The sequence below is a fragment of the Pyxicephalus adspersus genome, chromosome Z, assembly GCF_032062135.1.
Source record: "Pyxicephalus adspersus chromosome Z, UCB_Pads_2.0, whole genome shotgun sequence".
Lineage (NCBI taxonomy): Eukaryota > Metazoa > Chordata > Amphibia > Anura > Pyxicephalidae > Pyxicephalus > Pyxicephalus adspersus.
Window position 1 is genome coordinate 50,285,438 of NC_092871.1, and position 21,474 is coordinate 50,306,911.

Genomic DNA, 21,474 nt, shown 5'->3' on the forward strand with positions numbered 1-21,474 from the left:
GTATATACCCCCTCTGTGTATCCCCCCTTCTCCCCTATATAGTATATACCCTATACCTTCAGTATATGCCCCCAGTATATACAGTAAATACTCTCAACCATCAGTGTCCCCCCCCCCCCCCCCCAATGTATACCCCTCCTCCCTAATATACAGCCCCCACCCTCAGTATATACCCCCCTGCCCTCGCTGCCTGCACCCTTCTCCTTTACACAGTATAATAGCCACGCCCCTAACAATGAACCCCCCCTCCCCTAACCCTAGCACCGCCCTCCACTAACCCTAGCACCGCCCTCCGCTTCCTACACACGTTTAATCCTTCAAATGCCTTCTCTTCCTGGTCCCGCCACTCTTAATCCCGCTCCACCCATTCTCCTCCTAGGCCTCGCCCCCGGTGGGTCTGATACGTGGCAGGCAGTGGAGCAGGTCTCTGTGTCGGAGGGGGCGGGGCTGGGCCGTCACTCATCTCTCATCATGGGACAAAACGACATGATGGGTGCTGCTGAGGACTTCGCTGACCAGGTGAGATGGACGGGACCGGAGCCCCAATATTCCCAGCACACCCCAATATTTGTGATTGGCTTCTGCCGGACCCCCGCCCCTTATACCCTCGGTAGCGCTGATAGATCTGGCGTGGAGGCTTTTCCTTCCACCGCTGGGGCCCCAGGCAGCATTCCATAGACGGGGATATTTGCAGGGGTCCCGGGCACATGCCTTTTATATGCGCCACGTCTGTGTATCAGAGTCTGCAAAATCCATTGCCTCAGCCTACTACTAGGACTTTCGCTGGGCCCTCATAACTATAATCTGTACGTAGGGCCCCACGTCTGTAGTGTGTACCCTGCCCCCAGTCTATTCCCAGAGCCCCTTACATCTGTAGTCTGTGCACTGGGCTCCTCAGACCTTTCCCTGGGCCCTGACATATAATCTGTACATAGGGGTCCATTTCCTGGCCCCTTAGTGCATTCCCTGGGCATTCACACAAATATTCTGTACACCAGGCCCCCAGTCTATTGTAACTTCATACATAAAATCTGCATGCTGAGATTCTGCAGCATACTGTACATCCGATAGATTTAATCTGTACCTGCCCCCCCCCCAGTCCATTGCCTGGGCCCTAGATGTACATATAAAATTATGCCCAGACCGCAGTACCTGCACAAATAAATGTGGCCCTTGGTGTCTGTTCTGAAACTGATAAGTTTTCCTGTTTTGAATTCCCAGGTCTCATTGTTCCCCAGACATGGCTGTACACCATCAGGGCCATAAGCTCTCATTTGCTTTCTGTGGTTCTCTTTTATTATTATTATTATTATTATTATTATTATTATCCACCAATTGGTATAGAAATTGGCAAATTTGGGCATATCTTAGTAAATTCCAAATTGGTGTAAATATGTGTGGGGAGATTTGTCTGATGTATGTGGAAAGACCTGATTGGTTGGAATCATTGTATTGTATGATTCCTCGTTGATGAGCCTGATCCACTGTACAAAGATTCCTTGAGATTGGCAAATTACCAAACAAATGCACTCATGTCAACCTTGGTAGCATTGCACCTGCCTGTACCCAGCCCTCCTCTGCCAAGTGCCCATCTGCATCCTATCGCCTGTGTCTTGGCAGTGTGGGGCCTAACTTGGTGATGCCAATTTGGTATTATGGACTTTATTGTGCCTGTCTTTACCCTGTCATTACAGTGCTCCAAAAGGCCAAACTAATGACACTTTTACATTGTGTGTTGACAAACCAAGGAGTGACGAAGAACTAAATACTTATACCTGGGTATACTATAGGTCACATATATGAATGACTGCTTGAGATTGTAGTGGGCACACATGAATGGTGGAAAACTATTCACTGCCATTAAAAACATAGAGATCAGAAAGATTCTACTGCAGAGAATATATGGTGAATATCAGATTCTCTGCATTATACATACATCCCATAGACTCTTTCATTGTTATATACCCTGATCTTTTCTGCACATTGAAGAAGCTTTGCCACTTTGTGATGGCATAAAATGTTTTCTCTTTGGGTGGAGTACTTCTAACTTGCCAGTGCCTGTTGCAGTGGTGTCCTCTGCCATTCCCCCATTTGTATGTACTACGGATCCAGAATTTAAAAAAAAACTTTAAATAAAAAAACACAAAAATCTGTTAAAACAAGGGTGCATATGTTGCACCTCAAGATTGTTTAAAGATATTTATAGAATTAAACAGTTTGAATGACTAGCTATCATTTGTGCATGAACCATTTATGGAATATATATATATGCATTGATCAGGTGATATAATATCCATATTTATGCAGATAAACATTCCAAATCAACTCATAAATAAATAAAAAATACTGAAACCTGTAATATAACTGTACAATGGCGCATATATATATATTTATATATATTATAATGATTACTTTGTATTGGATTCAGTACAGTTATTTTGTATTGAATCCAATAAAAAATAATTTAAAATTCCCGCAACACTCCCTCGCACACACCGACGTCACCAGGAACTCCAGGGGAACCTCAGAGCACTCGCCGAGGGACAGATCAGAGGACACGGTTGAGGATGGGATTGGACAGGCAGGACACGGGAGGACGGCGGTGGGACCAAGTAAGTCTTTTTTTTTTTTATTATTTTTTAGCTACGAGTGTGGTACAGGGTTACCACTATCAGCTGTTTTTTTTTTTACCCTGAGCCACATTTGGGGTTACCACTCAGAAGGTTAATTGGAAGCCTTTGGTTCCTTAAATGAACTTTAAGCTATCCCTTAAATCCTGCACATGCATGCAATAAATTGGAACCCTCTTGGCGCCTTTTATAAATTTGATATATTGTTGCTTACTTGTAACAAATATGTGGAGCCTGATATTTTGGAAGATGGGGTAGTTCCTATAGATTTGGTTTTGGAAAAGACCAGGGTAAAGGAACCTCTGGCTGGAGGCTATTGGAACATAACTTCAGCTGGTAACTGACTGGGCACCGTTAGCTGGCACAGTTATTTCTGCTAGTAATCGGGTTTTTGTTCCATCGTAAGTATGTTGATTAGATGTGAATGTTGTGTTTTGCTTCCCTGAAGGAAGAGAAAAAGGAAAAGACTACTGAATCTATTACAGGGTTCATCTGTTTTCCTGAATATTTACCATGGCAGAAGGTATGGGAACCCCCATCCTGGCAGGACTGACAAATGCTCAGTGAAAATTGGTTGTTGCTTGGTGGTCATGCTGATCCTGCTGAAACCATTGATATCAGAACTTAGCATGACAGCTAGGCAATGGAAGGCGCTTAGTAGACTGTTAACTTATTTGTTTTATTCCATAAATCCTTCAAACTAATGAATACAAGTTGGGAAAAACTTGCATACACGCCATGCCTGTCCATCTATAGACGCGTGTATGCTATAACTCTCCATCCACACATAGTTGTATGTATGCCTATTCATCTATACATGCATGTGTATACCCCATATCTATTCACCTATACACGTGTATATATATCCTACCAATCAATTTATACACATGCCTTTATTTCATGTCTATCCACCTGTACACGTGTATATACATTATTCCTATTCATCTATATACAGTGCTCAATCCAGAAATTTTTTGTAAGCTGGGTGGGAGGAAATTGTAGGCAGGTGGCAGCCCCTGTATTGTGACCCAACTCATCAGTAATCACCCAAAAACAGCCGGGTGGCTGCTGAAAAGTTCTGGGTGGTGTGCCTGTCTAAAAGGGGCTGGGGAGAACACTGATATAGATGTGTATGTAAGTCATATCTATCCACCTATACCCATATATACATATATATTATGCTTGTACATTTTTAGACACATGTAAATGTTCCAAATCTATCCATCTATACACACGTGTAATTAATGCGGCTGGCTGTGTCTAAAAAACAGGCAGTGTAATTGTATGTTTAGACTGAATCCTAAACGGGATTATCATTTTGCTGAATATTGCACATCGTGGTGCATTCATTACAGACTTTGCATTCTGTAGTCTGTCTTTGGAAAACATGTTTTATATTGTTTTTTTTTTTATTAACTGAATGATCTCACTTTGCTTTTTAGCCATCCTGTACATAAGAAAAAATGCTGTTACATTTGAATATGAACTCCCCATGGTGTTGTCCCTTGGTGGGAAGTCCTCTGCCCTGTGTAAGCTCCACATCACCACTTGAAGCTTACAACAGGCTGACTCTTTGGTTGTCTATTTCTGAATGAAGTGTCAATGAGAATACAACTGGAAGCTTTGGCCAACACAGGATTGCATGAAGCATATTTAGTGTACTTTTGGGCTGGGTGTTTATTACCCAGCAAGCAAGCAAATCCAATTGTGGTAGACATGGCCAATTTGATACCTTTATTGGGTATGTTTGAATGCAAAGGCCAACTTGTGTACACACATTCAGTTCATCATATCAGATTTTTGAATAATGTGAAGGAATCTTTTCATCTTTAGTGGTGAATCCTGGTTTTGCAGCACTTTTGCTTGAGATTCTCCCAGGATTTTGAGATGTCTTGGCATTGTGAGCTGTGCTGGTACATGTAGTTCTACATCTGTACGCTGTCTGTGTTCTTTCCATTTATCAAAGACTGAGATTTTCAGTGGCTGTGTGGGGGTTAATTACCTTATCACTAAATATTTATTTTTTATCTTTGCTTACTATGGCAGATGTTCTCTACCACGGTTTCCTGGAAACGGACTGACTCACTGTGTCTTTATGAGCACATAATAGCTGTTCTTTCTTGCTTTTAAGCAAAAACCAGTTAATGTAATTGTTTAATGTTTGTCCTCTATTGGGTAAAAAAAGGGAATAAAAGAAGATTATTTTAACTTTGATGGAGAAGCCATGGGTTAGAACCTCTGTCAGGGGTTACTTTTGCTGTCTGTCACCTGTAGAGTGGTTCACTCTCCATATTTGTCCTGCTGAGTCCAGGTGATCTTGAAAGTAATGGAATATCTATTATTTGATGTCACTAGAACAAGATCTAATGAGAACATATGTTTGAGTAACAAGTGATCAAATGAGAATTTTCCTCACCTTTTTGAGCTTTTATCCCTGGAGTAGTAAGAGGAATCTCCTAAATGCGCCATGGACAGAAATGTCTATACTGATTAAAGTCACAAAACTGAAGCAGAGGGAAAGCTTTCAATAAGGATAAATGTTCTGTGTACAACATCCAACGCATGTTATGTTGTGCCAAACAGGGGTAGGTCCCTTTTTAAAAGTTCATAATTTAAAAGTATGTGAACTGTACACACAAAACCGCCCTAAAGGGGGAAACCTTCCTTCACATCCCAACAAAGACACAACAGGAGGTAAGTAAAAATTAAGCCAGTCGAAGGTAAATGAATTTTAGCATGCGGGGGGCAAACAGATCTATATTCAGACAAAATAAATGAATGAAAATTAAAGCACAGTCTGTCCAAAGCTAGATAAATAATTTGGAGTCAGTTAAATAAGTTATATGGCTTTGTTATCAAATGCTATACAAAAGGATTTAGTGTGGTTCAGACTTGCAAATGAAAATAAGCTGCTCTTGTTATGCATTGTGCACTATTTTTGTTACAGTTTTTGACCTGAAAACTTTAACGCCTTCATTTCTTTCTTGCAGGCTGCAGCGGTTAGTTATTCAGTATCCTCTGGAGTGCTAAGTATTAGTGTGCTGCATGTGTGTGTGCTCGGTTCTATACACCAAGTGCACAACACACTCTGCTGATGAAAATAGCAGCAGAGAGGCCTTGAAGATGATAGTTTGTGTTGTAATTAGGAATTCCTGCTGTCATTCTTGTTTGGAACACTGGGGGTGTACTCATTCACAAGTTCAGGCCCTGTTTTATTATTATTATTGATTGTGTTTCATAATATAAATTAGTCTGGCTGAAAAAAACTAATCCTTAGGCTTTGTGCATGCTCATGTCTAGTTCAAGCATTTAGAATTTAGCAAGATAATCGATAACCTACAGAACATGTAGATTGTCCCAGCAACAGTTTTTGGTTTAGGTATTCTGGAATTACCTCACTAGAAGGCATTTATTTAGATGCAGCTGTCCTAATCATCAGGGGAACACTGACTGACAAAAAAGAATAAAAGTTTCTTGTCTTAATTTTTCCCTGTGAATCTTTAAATATAATTTTGTTGTCTTGCTTCCCACAGTTGATGTAGCTGTAATAGTGGATTTGCATTTTTGGTACATTTAACAGCTGCTGAATGTCCTTGAGACTGCAATAAAAAGCTTGTTGCATTATGTTTGTTTTTTACATCCTAAGGTGTCCAGTATCTTTCCTACCAAAGATGAAGCAAAAGGTGGATCAAATTTTCCTCTAAGCAAGCTGCATGTAATGCAACTCAAGCTCTCGGCAGACTTCTGTGAAGTCTACAAAATGATTTCAGGTGTAGGGGATGAACACTTAGCGGTCATCTGTGAAAACTCCTAGGTTTCATTTGTAATATTGGACGTGGATTTGTTTAAATGAACTTCTACCTCCAGTGACATTTAGTATAGTAAAGTGGTAAGGAAGCTTTATAGCATTCTCCCTTAGGCTTCTTTACACATTTAGTAACCTAATGCAGTTCCCTAGGAATTCCCTGTGTTCAGTCCGCTTATGTGCAAACACTGATTTAAATGAAAAGGCTGTCGTACTTTCCCTTCCTGACTTTTGTGCTCGCTGTTGCTTCCACTGGAGCTTCCTGGGTCACTTCTCCAAACTCCATACCTCTTGATTGAATGTTTGAAGGCACTGTTCCAGGAAGCTCTAATAGTGGGGCAGGGTCCTCTCCTCCTGTGTCACTGTCTGTATTCGTTTGTCATTTGCAACCCCTATTTAATGTACAGCGCTGCGTAATATGTTGGCGCTATAAAGATCCTGTTTATTAATAATATTATTAATAACAATATTATTAAGGATATAATATTCCTGAATACCAGATGAAACTGTAATGCACAAATAGCTAACAGAAGTTACATATAAAGTCCTCCTTCCACTTTATTTGACTGAATTGCCCTAAAAGTTTGTCAGTGTAACCGCTTTTGAAAGTGTGAGCCCTGTTTGGGTAACCATTGTTAAGCGATGTATGGAAGACTCCAATCACTAAATACAGCTCGGTAAAACCTTGACTTAATATAAGAAAGTAGTAGTTTGGTGCTTTTTGCCCTTTGAACTTTGTGTCTGCCCACCAGCTATGTCACATTATGCTGACCCGCATTTCAGCTTATGTAGGAACCAATCAAGAAAGGTTAGGGGCCTGACTGCATGATGGCGAACATTTTTATTTGCATGTATGTCAAACAGACATAGGGAGAAAGCATTTTAAAGCCGAGTGGTTACTGAAATGTGCCCGGCTATTAGGGGCTGGGAAGAACACTGCACATGACAGGTTCCTTTTTAGAGTGTGTGACAACTGCCACCTGCACAAGAGAGGTGGCTGTTTTTTAGATTGCATCATAAGGCTCACTAAACTATTCCTAATTAATCTAATTTATCCTCTGTCTTTTGCCTTTTGTCTACAGTTCTTACGGGTTACGAAACAGTATTTGCCGCACGTTGCACGTCTGTGCCTGATCAGCACATTTTTGGAAGATGGCATCCGCATGTGGTTTCAGTGGAGCGAACAGAGAGATTACATTGAAGCCACGTGGAGCTGTGGCTATTTTCTGGCCTCCATTTTTGTTCTTGTAAACTTGCTAGGGCAACTGGGTAAGTCTCTCATTTTCTACAGCGTTATCCAAACTCAAAAAATGGATGCAGATTTCCATCTTGGGAAGGAGGTTCTCCCTTTATAGGACATAGTGACAGATGGGTATGCACACTTGGGAACAAGAGGTGGTCACATGAAAAGGTGGACAGAAACACAGATGGTAATTACAGTTAAGTCCATAAATATTTGGACAGACAACTTTTTTTTCTAATTTTGGTTCTGTACATTACCACAATTAATTTTAAATGAAACAACTCAGATTCAGTTGAACTGCAGACTTTCAGCTTTAATTCAGTGGGTTGAACAAAAAGATTGCATAAAAATGTGAGGAACTAAAGCTGTTTTTTAACACAATCACTTTATTTCAGGGGCTCAAAAGTAATTGGACAAATTAAAAAACTGAAACTAAAATGTCATTTCTTATACTTGGTTGAAAACCCTTTGCTGGCAATGACAGTCTGTAGTCTTGAACTCATGGACATCACCAGATGCTGGGTTTCCTCCTTTTAATGCTCTGCCAGGCCTTTACTGCAGCGGCTTTCAGTTTGTTTGTGGGCCTTTCTGTCCAAAGTTTAGTCTTCAATAAGGGAAAAGCATGCTCAATTGGGTTCAGATCAGGTGACTGACTTGGCCATTCAAGAATATTCCACTTCTTTGCTTTAATAAACTCCTGGGTCAATTTCTTGGATGGGTTTTTTCTGTTTTTGCAGTTTAAGGATGGCTTGTTTCACCTGCATGGAGAGCTCCTTTGACCGCATGTTGTCTGTTCACAGCAAAATCTTTCACATACAAGCACCCCCCCCCCTCATGAGTTAATTTGAGTCAATTGTCCAATTACTTTTGAGCCCCTGAAATGAAGTGATTGTGAAAAAAAAAAAAACATTTTGCAGTTCAACTGCATCTGAGTTGTTTCATTTAAAATTTATTGAGGTAATGTACAGAACCAAAATTAGGAAAAAGTTGTTTTTGTTCAAATATTTATGGACCTAACTGTATGACAGGGGATCACATCTAGGGGATGGCAGGGGATCACATTTAGGAGCATGCAAAACATTCAGAGGATTTTTTACCTTGCTTCTTACCTTGCTCTACCTATAACAAAAATCATTTTAATCTGTTACTGTACCTACATGTTAGGCTATACATTTGTTTTTTTTTTTTGTACTGTGTACAAATATTGGGTCGGTCTTTTAAACACAGTCTCAAAAACCCAATGATTCTTAGTCATGTGTTAATGCATCTTCATCTCATACTTTTTGTTGTGAACAAGCACAAAGTTAAAGCTGAACTAAAATCAAAACAAAAAAAATACACCTTTAATCCCGCAGATCTGTCAGGAGATTTCTTCATTTGGATCCCGCGTCGCCTCGGTATCCTTCTTCGGCATGACGTAGGGCAGGGTTGTCAAACTCCAACATCCTTTTTTTTTGGCCCACAAAGGAATCCTAAATATGAATGGCTACTACAAATTCTGGCATCACTCGCGTCTATAGACCAGCGGCCTCTCTGCCTATGCGTGGCCCCGCATTGGACTGTATTAAAGACGCAAATAATGCCGGGAATTTTAGTAGCAGTGCTATTTCAATGAGGGAGTTTCAGCGGTGGGCCGCCCATAAGATTTAGCACTCCCCCCTCAGCTGTGCTTTTCCTTGCTACTCCAAGACATGACTTAAATGGTTGGAATTTCATAGAAGAATATTGTTATTATTATTGTTAGCCTGTGCAAAAAGGTTACCATTGAAATTTAACTCAACAATTTTTCTGCCTCTTTCTCTATTATAAGCTTAGATTGAATATGAAGCCAAACCTCTTTGTTTCCATATGAAAATGGTGGATATCTAATGGGAAAGAAAAATTTCCTCAATTTTTCAATAAATTTCAAGGTTGTCCTGCCACTTTGTCTAAGTTTTTAATTTTTGCCCTTTGTGTATTTGAGTTTGACACCCCCGGCGTAGGGGAAGCACCGGGCGCTGATATCTTCTCTCTTATTCCGGGTTCTTCTTCCTACATCACCCAATCTCGCAGTGCGCAGGCGTGAGATCAGGTGACGTAGATGGCGGGGGGGTTGGGGAAGATTGCCGATCTTACTGTGCATTTAAATGAAGGGCTCTTTCTGGAGCAGCTAAGAGCCTCCCGGGAGGCATGATGTAGGTTTGCGCCAGGGCGATCAAAAAAGGAAGGGGGGGTACTTGCACCTAAAGAGGAGGTGTTGCACTTAAAAAAATTTTTTTTTTTTTAAAAAAAAAAAAAAAAAAAAAAAAAAAAAGGTTGTTTACGAAAAAGTTTAAGTTTAGGTCTGCTTTAAAGTGTACCTAAGTTTTTTTCTAGGCTTTGGTGCCTATTTACATATGTCCTTTGTACTTCCAAAATTGGAGTTGTGATTGTTTTTATAAATGAGTTAACCTAGTAAACCATATTGTTCTTAAAGAGATCAGTTGAAAAAGAATTTTATAGGCTGCTATTGCCTGCCTATTGTGTTTATGCTTTAGCTTTCACTCTTTCTGTTTCACTGACCCCAACTGAGTTTAGAAAGAAGGCATTGTGTCACTTTCTGACACTCGTTCTCTGTGTCCTTATTGTGACTTGGATATACTAGTCAAACACAACTAGGCAACTAGCATTCTCAGATGCAGGCCACAAAAGGTAGTTGCCATTATTTTGTCAAGAATGAAACAGGAAAAAACTGCTCTACTAAACAGCCCATGCCTCATTCACAATTAGCAATAAAACATTCTTGTAATCTCATTTGCTTTGCTTTGACACGAAAAAAGGATCAAATATAATAATAGCAATCAGCCTTTTCTCATCTATATTTAAAAAACTAGATATATGTGTATGTTCCACCATCCCTCGAAAACTCATGGAGACATTTCAAACAAACTTGCTATGAATATGACTCAGACTCATGTAAGTGGATCAGTCATCTTTGTACAGCGCTGTGCTATATGTCAGAACTATATTTGGATGTATGTATTGCTCAATGACAGTGTGCCTTTTGCTTAACACTATAGCTTTATTTGATTCCTTTTCCTGTATAATATAGGATTGCAATAAATAAATACCCGGGCAAGGCTGGGTAATCAGCTAGTTGTAAAAAAAATTCTGCAGCCTTTAGATGACTTACTTACCTCAAGACACCTAAAATTGTTTAAACTAAAGTTTCTTTGTTACCCACTATTTTTTTGTTACCCAAAATTGAATGTTCAAGATAGTCCTGGGGTAAAGTCTAACTTTTGTACACTCGACCCCTAATGTTCATTAGTGATTCAACAGGATCACTTGAACCACTGACAGCTGGAGAGTGAACAGCAATGTCCTACAGCACTCATTTATTTCTAATGTTACTGGTCATCTAGTGTCTGCATGTAGCTATTGTAAAGAGGCAGAATGGGCTTGATTGATAAAGCCACTAGTGACATGTGAAATGTGGGCATGCTGCTATCTAGTTAGGATGTATCAAACTGGTTTAAAAATTACTTCCAGGTGACTGTTGAGGCAGTACATACTAAACACACAATGGGTTCACTTTTTGGCCCTACAACATTTGATAGGTTGGTTTTAGAATCAAATATGCAATGGATTATTGGCGTGAGGGATATTTCTACTCTTGATGATCTTGTATTGATTGCAGGTGGTTGCATCTTGGTCCTTAGTCGGAACTTCGTACAGTATGCCTGCTTCGGCTTGTTTGGAATAATAGCTATGCAGGTAATGATATTGCATCCTATTTATTCAGTATCACAATTATCCTATATTGTAACTTTTTGGTTTTGTTTGTGCAAAAGCAGTTTCTTTCTAGAGGCTCTTCTGACAGCTGTCACATCTAAATGAACCAGAGTAGATGCAGGGGCTGACTTACCTTCCACTCTCTTTAGTCTATATATAAGGTGTGCAAAAAATCCAAGATTGCTTTCATTAAAAACATTGTGAGGCTTACATCCAGACTTCACTGGCTTGCACAGTGACAAATGCCTAGATCAGTGTTTCTTTTCACCATGGGAAAAACCCTTGGAAAAAGCTTTCATGTTTTTAGGGAACCCTTTTTCCATATTTAATATATCCACAACTTTCAGTACTTTGGAGGTCAGTGGGAAGATTGACTCCTACGTTGCTGGCTAGTGGATAGAATATCACCTCATTTCAGATAGAAGAATGATTGCTGTCTATATAACTGACCTGGGAGTCACAAACAAACTGATCATTGCTTAAGGAACCCCTTAGCAACCTCTGGAAGAATCCTGGTTGAGAAACACTGTACCAAACAGATTTCTGTCATCAGCATCGACAAGGGTCTTGAAGCATATAAAGCTGCCTTGTGTGACAAAAAAATCTTTGTTATATTTGTGGCTTTGAGAATAGTCATAATTGTCCCCTTATGAAATACATGAGTTCCTGTTCGATTTTACTGTAATAAGGTCCTGCTCTCCAACATAACTACTGTGACAAAGCAAACTCCTCTATGGAGAGTATTGTTTATTAGATGAAGGAGATGATCTGAGTTTGTGTTCCTTGACAAGCAAATGGTGGAAGCTATGTAGGCATTTTGTGCTGCTCTGAGTGATATATTCATCTTTCTATTCTATTATTTGTATCTTTATTTCAGACTATTGCATACAGTATCCTCTGGGACCTGAAGTTCCTAATGAGGTAAGTTCAAAATTTGTGAATATTTCAAATACAGAAATATTTTTTCCTGCTTCGTCTTTGCATTTTGTGACATAACTACCTAAAGAAAGTTAAATTTTTTCCACTAATCAGACTTGCGCGGGGCTTTATCTTTTTTTACAGAGCAGGCTCACCCACTGCATGGCTGATTTAATTTATCATAGACTTCTCAATAATAAGACATTATTTATTGCACTAGTTGAAAATACTAGCTTCCAATAAAAATGATAGTGGCAGAATAAATAATTATAAATGTTGGAGGTGTTCTTTTAAATTAGCTGGATTTCAAAAATAAATCCACACAATGATAGATTTAATTTTCCTGATATTTGAGCTGTATGGATACCTCTTTCCAAATCTGTGACCTCTGACCAGGACATACACTGGCTCTTCTGTACTATGGATTGGGATGGGTTTTCTGACCAATCATTCTGGAGGGGAGTGTAAGGTCTGAAAAAAAAATCTTTGACATTGCAGGGGCGCACACGAGCCGCGATCTAAGATGGTTGCATTGTGATCAGGCTCCGCATCTTCCGAGTGTGCCACAACTTTAGCCAGCAACTTTGAGCAGGTCTTTTTGCTCACCCTACATACTGGCGCCGACAGAATGCGCAGGAAAACCAACACGGTCTGCTCTCAAAAGAAGGATCCCGCGCCTGCCTCGTCCTCTCGGCGAGATTCCAAGAGGGTGGACGCACGTCCAGTGTCCAGCATTACACCAGCCTCTCCTCTGCACCCAGACACCACAGATGAAATCTTAAGTGATGGCTCACTCCTTTCAGTTCCTAATACACAGCCTGGCCCGGTTTGCAGAGATTCAGAATCGTTGGAGCGATTTAAACAATTGCTGCAGCAGCTCTCCCAGGCCACAGGCAAGTTATCAGTTACCCTTACTAGAGAGATTAGGGATTTGGGCACTAGAATTCACACCCTGGAGCAAAAAATGGACAATGCCATCACAGTGATTGATTCCCATGAACAGGCTCTCAACATGCTCCAGAAAGATATGCAAGCAGCAATGCTTAGCATAGAGGATTTAGAATATAATTTGCTAATCTCAGGATAAGGGGGATCCCGGAGTCAATTGTTGACCTACCTGGCTTTATGCTTGTCTTATTCCAGGAATTAATTCTAGATTACCCGTCTGAAAGTCTGGAAATGGACTGGATCCCCCCTGCCCTAAGGTGCGTACACACTTCCAATTTTTATCGTTCAAAACGAACGATCGATTGGGCAAAAAATCGTTCGTAAAAAAGTAACCAACGACGCCGACGAACGAGGAAAGTCGTTGGAAACGAACGACCGGACCGGCGGATCGGATTGGACGACGATCGTTGAACATCGTTCGTGTGTACGGTCGTTCGTTGATCGTCCATGGGCTGAGCATGCGTAATGAACGAACGTTTGTTCACTTTCCTGTCGTGCACATAGTTTCTCTATCGCTCAAACGATCGTATCTATTGTGTGTACAATATCTACGAACGATCGTGTCGTTATCTCTATGTGCAGGATCGGTGCTATACGATCGTTCGTAGATATCGTGCAGGATCGTTCGTCGTTCGTTTTCCAACGATAATAATTGGAAGTGTGTACGTAGCTTTAGGCTTTAAGAGATTGGATGGGCATTCTAGGGATATCTTTCTCAAACCTACTTTTTAACAAAACTAAAGAAGCTATTTTAAAAGCGTCTTGGGACAAGAGGGACCTTGTTTTTCAATTTTATCCTTAACAAATTTTGTGGATTTAGCACCGCAGACGATCCAAAAGAGGAAAGCCTTTTCTTCATGTCCAACCACGACTGGATATCCGGTACAGGTGGGGCTTTCCTTTTAAACTCCAATTCACATACCCCAACCGATCTTAGTCCATCTCTACCCCTGATGAAGCTCAAGAGCTGTTTCTCCTATCAAGTCACTGTCTGCTCCTCAACAGTCTCCACGCCTTTCCCCCATCTCCGATAAAGTTTTCAAAAATGGACGCTCTTTAATTTTAGGACCGTCTTGCTTGCCTAATAATTCTGCGAGACCTGAGGACTGATGTGGACCCAGCAGTAGTTTTGTATCTTTTTATTGCTCTGCTGGGTTGTATTACAGTTTGCTGTTATAAGTTGAGATAATGGATGTATGTTGTTTTCTGCTGCCTAAGAGGCAATAATGGTTAATTAATTGAAATGCTCTTATGTTGGTGCTGCCTTATTTTCCATTGTAGCTGAGCCTTACACACTCGGGGGTGTCCGGTGTCTCCCAAGCTCAATCCTGTCTATGTACAAAACTAAAATCTGTCTAGGCAAATTTACATATACCTATGATGCTTTGGGCCTCATGGGTCTTGTTTGTGTATTTCCTGTTTTTTTTTCTTTTTTTGTTTGTCTCGTTTTGTGTTTATGGTCCTGTTTTTTTTTTTTTTTCTTTTTTGTATGAGTCCTACAGGCCCTAGAGGTATCTCTAAAGTTGCAAGTCAGTTAATATGGGTACTGACCAGTCTCAATAGCTTTACTTTTCTCATTGTCAATGGCTAATAATAATTTCTTGGTTCTATCTCACAATGTCCAGGGATTGAATTCCCCCACCAAAAGGAGGAAAGTGTTTAAATATTACTCCTCTCTGGGAGCTCCTGTTTTGAGCTTGCAGGAAATGTGTTTTTCGGTTTCCTCTAAGCCTAAATATGTTTATAAATCTTACGCTCAAATTTATCAGGCATGTTTTACAGAAATGAAGAGAAGGGTATTAATTGCTTTTTACTGCTCTGTTCCTTTCTGTGGTGATCTTCAATTGGCTGACCCTATTGGTCACTACTTACTACTTCAGGGAAAGCTTTTTGATGTGGATCTTACCATAATCTATTATGCCCCTAACTCCCATCAACTGCATTTTTTGTACCCATCTTTTCTCTGTTATAGAGAAACATGAACTGGAAACCAGAAAATTGCGGAATTGACCGCAGTACATTAACAATTAGACAGTAAACTGAAAACTGACCCATCTAGCCATCTGTATAGGGAAATCCATCGAGTGCGAACTGAATTAAATAATTTGTTAGACTAGCAAGTTGAAAAACAAATTTGTTGGTCTAAAAAAGAATTACTACGCTAGGGCAAACAAGCCTGGTCCTTTGCTTGCTAAGGTACAATCCTCCAGAGTCTCAGGGATCCTATAAAACTGAGAAAGCCCAATGGTCAAATTACAGCTAATCCTAAAACTATTTGTTCTATGTTTACTAAGGTACTATCTAAGGTATATGGTCAGGTGGGGGGGGTTTCAATTCTGAGAAGGCCGACAAGTTGTTTGCGGGCCTATCCCTACCGGTAATACATGAGGCCCTGGGGGGGTCAATGGAAGCCGAGATTAGACTGGAAGAGGTTTTCATTGGCGATTAAAACATTGAAACCTTCAAACTCTCCTGGACCAGATGTGTTCTCAACGTTATACTATTAAAGGTTTTCAGAAATTCTAGCCCCCAAGTTGGTGGATGTGTTTACCTTTCTAAGAGGTCACCCAGGCCAACCTATGTCTTTCCCAGTGGCTCATAGGGTAATGATACCAAAACCTGGAAAGGACTCCTTGGACCCTCAAACTTTAGGCCCATTTCACTCCTAAATATTTTCATTAAAATGCTACAAATTCTAGCCATTAGACCTAACAAATTTAAAAGCTTTTGATTCAATACCTCGGGAGTATCTTTTCTATTTTCTGGTGAAGTTGAGTTTCTGCCAAGGATTTATGGGATGGTTGCAGGCAATATATTCTAAGCCTGTGGCAAAAATCCACTATTCATCCTATTATTCAGAGCCCTTTTCCATGTTTAGGGGGACCAGGCAGGGGTGTCTATTATCACCTATACTGTTTGTTTTGGCAATGGAACCTCTTGCCTGTCTGATCAGGGAGCATCCCTGTATTCATAGTAAATCCATTGCTGGCTCCACATATAAAGTAATTTTATTTGCTGTTGACCTCCTCTTAACTGTCACTCAACTGAAAATTTCACTTCCCAATTTATTGTATTTAGTTAAGAGGGTTGCAAAAACATCTGGTCTAGTAGTTAATGAGCAAAAGTCTGATGCCTGACGAATTATGTGAAACTGTGCAAGAAGAGTTCAATTTTAAGTGGGCTCCTTCCCAGTTAGAATATTTGGGTAATAAATTCACCAACAGGTACTCAACACCCTTTTCTGTTAATTATCCTCCTTAATTTGCTGAAATAAGGTTAATGGAGAAATTGAGCCCTCAACCTATTTCTTGGATAGGCAAGATTAATTCAGTCAAAATGACAATCCTCCCGAAGTTGCTTTACTTTTTGGGGACACTTGCATTACAGGTCCCTTCACACATACTAAAGACTTTCCAGAGAAAGATATTTTCTTTTTTATGGAATAACAAAAAATCCAGAATAGTCTGAAACGCTGTGTATGCCCACAAATGCCGGGGCGGTTTAGGGGTGCGTAATATTCTCAAAAATTATCAAACAGCCCAATTAACTCTGCTGATATCCTTATTTGCAGGCTATAAAGCCCCATCCTGGGTATCTCTGGAGGCTTCTTTGGTTTCTCCAATAGTGTGTACTCCCTTGGCTTCCCTCTAAATTACACCCTCCCTCTATGGGTGTTTATTTGCAGCAGATTTTTAAGGAATGGGATGGCATTAGGTATTCTGCAGGTCTCATGTCTCCGCATCTACCACTCCTTCCAGTACAACGCAACCCCCCTTTTTAGACCAGGACTGGACTCACCTGAGGCTTTTAACTGGTGGCAGACTCATAATTATGGGACAGTTTATTCCATTCTGGGGAGATTATCTGTTATTAGCTGGGGGGAGATTCACACGACCCACTGTTTCGCTACCTGCAAGACATTGGCTCAACTCTTTGACCCGTGCCGATCTTTCGATTAAGTTTTACATTTTTTTTAACAAATTTGGCTAAGAATCCCCCTATCCCTGAAACTAAAATCTATAGTATACTCCAAGCTGTCGGCAATTGTTCGAGCCTCAGTACATACATATAAATCGCACTGGGAAAGGGACTTAGGTGGTATAAAATCAGATGAAGAATGGTTCCACACCTAGGTGAGAATGGCAACCTGTTCCACCAATAACTTAATATTGAAATCCGCTTTCAAAGTGATGCGGTGGTATGTAGTACTTTCCAAAATGAAGTACATTTCCCCAACAGTATCACAACTTTTTTTTTAGGGGATGTCAGGAGCTAGGTACAGATTCCCATATTTGGTGGACATGTCCCTAGGTTATTAGTTTCTGGGCTAAGTGTTTTGAATGCTGAATGCTGTTTTTTCCAAGGGTCCTTGGGTGGCGCTCCTGCAGTGTAAACCACCTGGTTTTACTAAGGTTTAATTTCAATTGTGTGCATATATATTGATTGCAGCAAAGCAAAACATTGGAAAACTAAAGCTACGTACACACTTCCAATTATTATCGTCGGAAAACGAACGACGAACGTTCCTGCACGATATATATGAACGATCGTATAGCACCGATACTGCACATAGAGGTAACGACACGATCGTTCGTAGATATTGTACACACAATAGATACGATCGTTTAAGCGATAGAGGAACTATGTGCACGACAGGAAAGTGAACGGACGTTCGTTCATCACGCATGCTCAGCTCATGGACGATCAACGAACGACCGTACACACGAACGATGTTCAACGATCGTCGTCCAATCCGATCCGCCGGTCCGGTCGTTCGTTTCCAGCGACTTTCCTCGTTCGTCGGCGTCGTTGGTTACTTTTTTACGAACGATTTTTTGCCCAATCGATCGTTCGTCGTTCGATTGGAACGATAAAAATTGGAAGTGTGTACGCACCTTTAGGCTTTTCTAAAGTCTCAAAACGGGTGGACAATACAATTCTTAATGAAAAACTCTGCAGTATTCTGAATGACTCCCAAAAGAAGTTTGCTGCTATATGGGAACCCTGGCAACAGTACTCTTTACCAAAAGTTGGACTGTTATAACCAATTTTCGGAGCATAATTGTCTGTAAGTGTGTTCATAATGTGCCTTTTCTGGCTGTATCCTTTTGTGCATTTGACTGCAGGGTACGTAAACTTTTCCATCCTCCCCCTTCCCCTCTTGTTCCCTGCCTATTCGGATTAGGGTGGGCTGGGCTTGGTTCTGTTACGGGTATATGACATGTTTTTTCATTTTTTGTGTGCTTCCATCTTTTGTACTTTCATCTGAAGCTAAGATTTGTACAATGTATGCTAAAATGTTTTGTTTTTGTTATAAAAAATTGTTTAAAATTTTATTTAAAAAAATTTTTTTGAAACCAAAAAAAAAAATCTTTGAAATTGCAATGTAACCTGAAGCACTGACTTAATCTTAAACAAAAAGTTACTGTAGAGCATAAAGAGATAAGTATAAAAAAAAGTCCCACACAATTACTGAAATTGAATTTTTACTTCAATGTACATTTGCATTACAATGGTTCATGTTAGCTGCCGTTTTTGGCTAAAGGAGACCTGCCTGTGACAGTTGGCATGTTTTCATTATGGGATTACAAAACAGAAGGTTAGGTAATGCTAATCTTTAAGTCTGTGCTAGAGAATTGTGTTGGGGTTGTTGTTGTTCTTGCTGACTAAAAATGCTAGTTGATTGGATGAATTAATGATCCTTACCATAACGTCATAAGTTCATACACTTTGTTTTAATCCTCTAACTGAAAGTAAAGCCAGTGACAATCAGGCAATTAGCATTTTGCCTGTGTGCATGTATTGCTCAGTACTGGCTTACCATAAATCTGCTTGCGATAGGGAGGTGTAATGACCGGTGAAGTTAGATAGTGGAAGCAGCCAGTGTTGCAGGGCCCTCTAGGAGCTACAAAGACTCAGTCACTACACAGAGTTTATTCATATTTTTACCATCAACAAAGGAGTCATTGCAGTTTTACTTGATAGGCTTGCCATCACGTTAAACCGCCTTGAAGACTAGTTGTATATCTCCACATGAGCGTCAGCCACCTTTGAGCGCAAGCCTCTCTGACGTTTTGCAGCATCACTGGCTTTGCAGGAACGCCTGCTCCAGGAGTTTAGTGTTTTCATCAGTGGTGGTTGTAGTGGGCCTTCCAGTGCATGGTTTTTCATAAACAGATCTGTTCTGAAACTTGCCATGGATAGCGTAAATTGTGTTATGCGTTGGGGGAGTGTGACGGCCATAAAGCATTGCAAACTCACACTGAGCTGCAGTCGGGAACTGAGGCAAAGCCTAAGTTGTCATATGCTGATGGCCTCAAGTCTCTCTGAATGATACCTGGAACAAATTTGAAATAAAGATGTGTGTAGTGACTTTTGGGACACCCTGTATATCGGGGTAGGAGGTTTTATAGTAAGCAGTAAGTAATGTTGACAATCTTCTCTGGTTTTTCTTTTTCCAGGAACTTGGCTCTAGGTGGAGGGTTACTGCTCCTTCTAGCAGAGTCACGATCTGAAGGCAAAAGCATGTTTGCAGGTGTGCCTACTATGGGCGAGAGCTCTCCAAAGCAGTACATGCAGCTGGGGGGCCGGGTGCTGCTCGTCCTCATGTTTATGACTCTGCTCCACTTCGATGCAAGCTTTTTCTCTGTAAGTGTTGTAAATTGTTCCCTCCTTATACTTTTTAAAAAAAAATGTTCACTAAATTACTGAACTGTGCTTTACCCTAAAGTGTATGTTTGTGTATAACAGAGGTTCAACATTTTAAGACCTCAATGTTTGCATTTTGTTCACAATCTGACTTGTAAAGTAGATCAGAATGACAGCCCCGGTACTTGTGCAGTTTAAAAACAGGATCAGCAAAGTCATATTAAATAGCTCTCAGGGTTTAATTTTATTTACAAGATATTAATATTTTATTGCATCTTCAAGCAAGCTGGTCTATGGTCTGGCTGTATTTAGTAATGAACATTTCATACGACATTTAACCAACTTTTTCATCTTTCAGATCCTACAGAACATCGTTGGTACTGCTCTGATCATACTGGTGGCCATTGGCTTCAAGACAAAGTTGGCTGCTCTGACCCTGGTGGTGTGGCTCTTCGCCATCAATGTCTACTTCAATGCCTTCTGGAACATCCCTGCCTACAAGCCCATGCATGACTTCCTAAAATACGACTTCTTTCAGACCATGTCTGTCATCGGTGGACTTCTGCTGGTGGTGGCATTGGGGCCTGGTGGGGTATCCATGGACGAAAAGAAAAAGGAGTGGTAGTGTTAAGAAAGCCTGGAGTCTTATAGAATTTTTTGGATGGAAGCAAAGTCTCTGTTCCAACATCTCTTTCCCCCACCACCTCTTTGGCACAACATACATCATACATTGTGGCCACCAGCAGCCAGCTGTGTTACAAACCATGCTTGTGCACGCCACCAGCTTCTTGGAACTAGCTTAGTGGTTCCATTACTGGATGGTTTAGAAAATGTTACAAGATAATTATTGTGAAATCAAGTATCATAAGTTTTATGGAGAGATCTCTGCTTCCCTTTAATGTTGATGTTTATTTTATTTTTTTATTCTTTTTATGTGAATTTTGAGTCAGAAATCACTAGGCTTGGCCTCTGTCTCTGAAATGCGTACAAAATCTTTTATGTGACAGGCATCCATTTTGTGCAGTTCTAAGATGAGAACATTTATTGTAACTGCTCTTTACACTTCTGAGTGTGCATCTCTGATTAACTTAACTTTTGACTTCATCAGAAGCCAATAACATATGTTAATTCCCCCCTCACCTGGACTCTGAGTGATCCCTCCCATCTTGCTGTGCGTCTGGCCAAATAGTTGAGATTTGTGCTGTGGAGTATGTCATTAAATTTACATTGTACCTTATCCTAAACATACTTTTTTCCCTTGAAAAGTTGGCCAAACACCCCTCCCAAGTATTTGGCCACTCCACCACAGTCACAGTTGCCAAATATGAATTGCTTAGAAATTTTTAGAAGTTTATTTGGTGTTTTATTTTTTCCTCTAGGCTTATTTTATAGTAAAATATAAATGGTTTGGCTTAATAGGAAAATTCTTTAATTCCATTTGTTGCCTTCTCTCTGTTCATGAACGCATTTGCACTCATTATGACACTGCTTCTGCTTGATGTCATAGCCACGGTAAAAAATGAACCCTG

General features: G+C 40.3%; 1 protein-coding gene across 1 annotated transcript; it reads left to right on the forward strand.

Annotated features, from left to right (window-relative positions):
* The first annotated feature begins 369 nt into the window (after positions 1 to 369).
* SURF4 (surfeit 4) lies at positions 370 to 21,474 on the forward strand. The gene is made up of 6 exons (XM_072431381.1): positions 370 to 519; positions 7,518 to 7,704; positions 11,337 to 11,413; positions 12,309 to 12,352; positions 19,759 to 19,945; positions 20,304 to 21,474. Exons 1-6 carry the CDS (start codon positions 472 to 474, stop codon positions 20,568 to 20,570), a joined length of 810 nt encoding a protein of 269 aa, XP_072287482.1. The 5' UTR covers positions 370 to 471; the 3' UTR covers positions 20,571 to 21,474.

Excerpts from the sequence above, each read along its gene's own strand:
- SURF4 (XM_072431381.1), top strand. The coding sequence starts at position 472 with ATGGGACAAAACGACATGATGGGTGCTGCTGAGGACTTCGCTGACCAG. Across the intron at positions 7,705-11,336 it reads AAACTTGCTAGGGCAACTGG|GTGGTTGCATCTTGGTCCTT; the intron begins GTAAGTCTCTCA and ends TATTGATTGCAG. Across the intron at positions 19,946-20,303 it reads TCGATGCAAGCTTTTTCTCT|ATCCTACAGAACATCGTTGG; the intron begins GTAAGTGTTGTA and ends TTCATCTTTCAG.